General features: G+C 24.1%; 1 protein-coding gene across 1 annotated transcript in view; it reads left to right on the forward strand.

The window, feature by feature from the left end:
• Positions 1-2,500, forward strand: part of PRSY57_0102200 (ubiquitin carboxyl-terminal hydrolase 1, putative) — a gene marked incomplete at both ends in the record, with an annotated part of 11,381 nt that overhangs the window by 7,744 nt on the left and 1,137 nt on the right. Inside the window, one exon of the mRNA XM_020114358.1 lies at positions 24-2,500. This exon is cut by the window's right edge and continues 605 nt beyond it. Coding sequence (XP_019970927.1) covers positions 24-2,500 — 2,477 coding nt within the window.

Raw genomic sequence — 2,500 nt, forward strand, 5'->3', positions numbered from 1 at the left:
TTTTTTTTTTTTTTTATTTTCAGGAAATCATACAACTCAATATGAAAGAAACACACGTCATAATTACAACTCGCCCTTGACGCACCCCTTATGGAGAAATCGTCAAGAAAAAGAACGAGATTTACAAAGAATAAAAGACGAAGAAGAAAGATTAAAAAGGAGAGGAGGTATACCTTTAACAGAAGCTTATGATATAGAAAATCTAATCTTTTTAGGAATATGTATAAAAATAGTTATATGTAGAATTTCTAATTTATTGAATGCTAAATCATGTTTACAACAATTTCATTATTTTCTAAATCACAAAAAGTTAGGTTTAAAAATATTTAAATACTCACATATTATATTAGTATATTTTATACCATTTTTTAAAAAATATTATTTTTTATGGAAATTTATTGAGCATGAAATAGATAAAGACATTATGAATCTTATAAAATATATTTTGGATCATTTAGAAAATATGCAAGTAGAAAATATACCATTAAGTTTATGTAATATTAATAATACCTCTAATCAAATGCTTCCAGGTGTATCAAATCAAAATATAAATGAACGTACATACGCTGAAAATTTACATAGTATGAATAATATACATAATAATAAATTTTGTCCCTCTTCTTATCGACATACACAAAATATTCTTAATATGAATAGTACACATAGTAGCAGTGTCAATACTAATTTTAATAAAATGAATCATTCTATTTCTGAAAAGATGGAAAGAAATAAAAATGATAATGTGTTTTCCTTTTTAAAATCAACAAAAAATAATATGTCTTTTGATCAGAATGGACATCTTGTTAATAGTAACATTAATTATATGAAAAATAAAAATTTCCTTTTATGTAAAGAGGAACAAGAAAAACATAAAAGTTTTCAATGTTTGAATTATAGTAGAACGAAAAATAATAATATACAGGAACATATTGTCTATGGAAAGGAAATACATAATAATCATAATTTAAAAGATATAAACGTATTCAAATATAAAAAACATGAACACAAACATGGAGAATTCTTTAATTTAAACAATATAAAATATCCATTATATGGAAAAAACAAAAATTTTATGGATGATGATAGTTTCGGAAAAAATATATTCAATCAAAAAAAAAAAAATAAAGATGAATTTATTGAATCTTTTAAAAATAATTCATCATATGTTATAAATGATGAAGATGATGAACATTATATTTCATATGATGATATGTTTAGAAATTATGATAGTGACGATGATAGTAATATATCCAATAGTAAAAATACATCTGAAAATTTTAATGTAAAAGATTTTATAACAAATTTACATTTTGCTAACCTAGATGATGATAATAATATTATATCTAAAAATTTATTTTCACCATCCAAAAGATTAAATGAACAAAAATGTGATCAAAAGTATGAACACAAATATGAACAAAAATATGATCAAAAATATGAACAAAAATGTGATCAAAAGTATGAACAAAAATGTGATCAAAAGTATGAACAAAAATATGAACAAAAATATGAACAAAAATACGAACATCAAGGTTCATCTGTAAAAATTCAAAATAACAAAATAATAAACAAAATGAAATATGATCCTTTCTTATCATCTACCGAATCTTCTAACTACAATGAAGACAAAAATATTATGTATATGTACCCAAATGAATCAAATTATAAGGATTCCAAAAAAGTGTTATCTCAAAAAAAAAAAAAAAAAAAATCGACAATAAATAATTTTCAGCGTATTGATTCCAATGGACCACATACAAATGAAGAATTTATAGAAAAGGATCAATCCACAAGTATAATCGGAAGCTTAGGACAAGATGATTCTTTTGATAAAATGTCACATAAAAATACTCATTTTGATCATCATAAAAACAATCATTCCGAATTAACAAATAATCATATTATGAAAAATGTAAAACACATGAAAAATATAAAACAGCATTGCAGTAATGATGATTATAGTACCTCAAAGTATGAAGAACATGTAAACGAACATACGATACGAAAAAATACAAACAGAAGAAATTCCTTGTACGCATATCCTACGCAAAATAAAATATCCGATCAAATGGAAAATCAAAAAGTGAAAAAAAATACAAGTCTAGAAAAAAATGTTCATCATATGAATGATAATTATGACGAAATAAATTTTACGGAAAAGTATTTTGAGCAAGAATACGGGTCAGACCAACATGATCAACGTAATAATAGTATGGATGGTGTAAATCGCATGGATGGTGTAAATCGTATGGATGGTGTAAATCGCATGGATGGTGTAAATCGCATGGATGGTGTAAATCGTATGGATTTTATGAATCATGTAAATCGTGTGAGTCCCAATAATATTGAGGATGTACGTATGGGGAGAGTTAAAATAAAAAAATATTTAATGCTACCTATAAATAAATTTACCTTTGAAAATATGACTAAAAGAAATTATCCACATCCACCTGTAGGATTAATGAATTTAGGAAATACATGTTATTTAAATAGTTTATTA

Source organism: Plasmodium reichenowi, chromosome 1 (assembly GCF_001601855.1).
Source record: "Plasmodium reichenowi strain SY57 chromosome 1, whole genome shotgun sequence".
Lineage (NCBI taxonomy): Eukaryota > Apicomplexa > Aconoidasida > Haemosporida > Plasmodiidae > Plasmodium > Plasmodium reichenowi.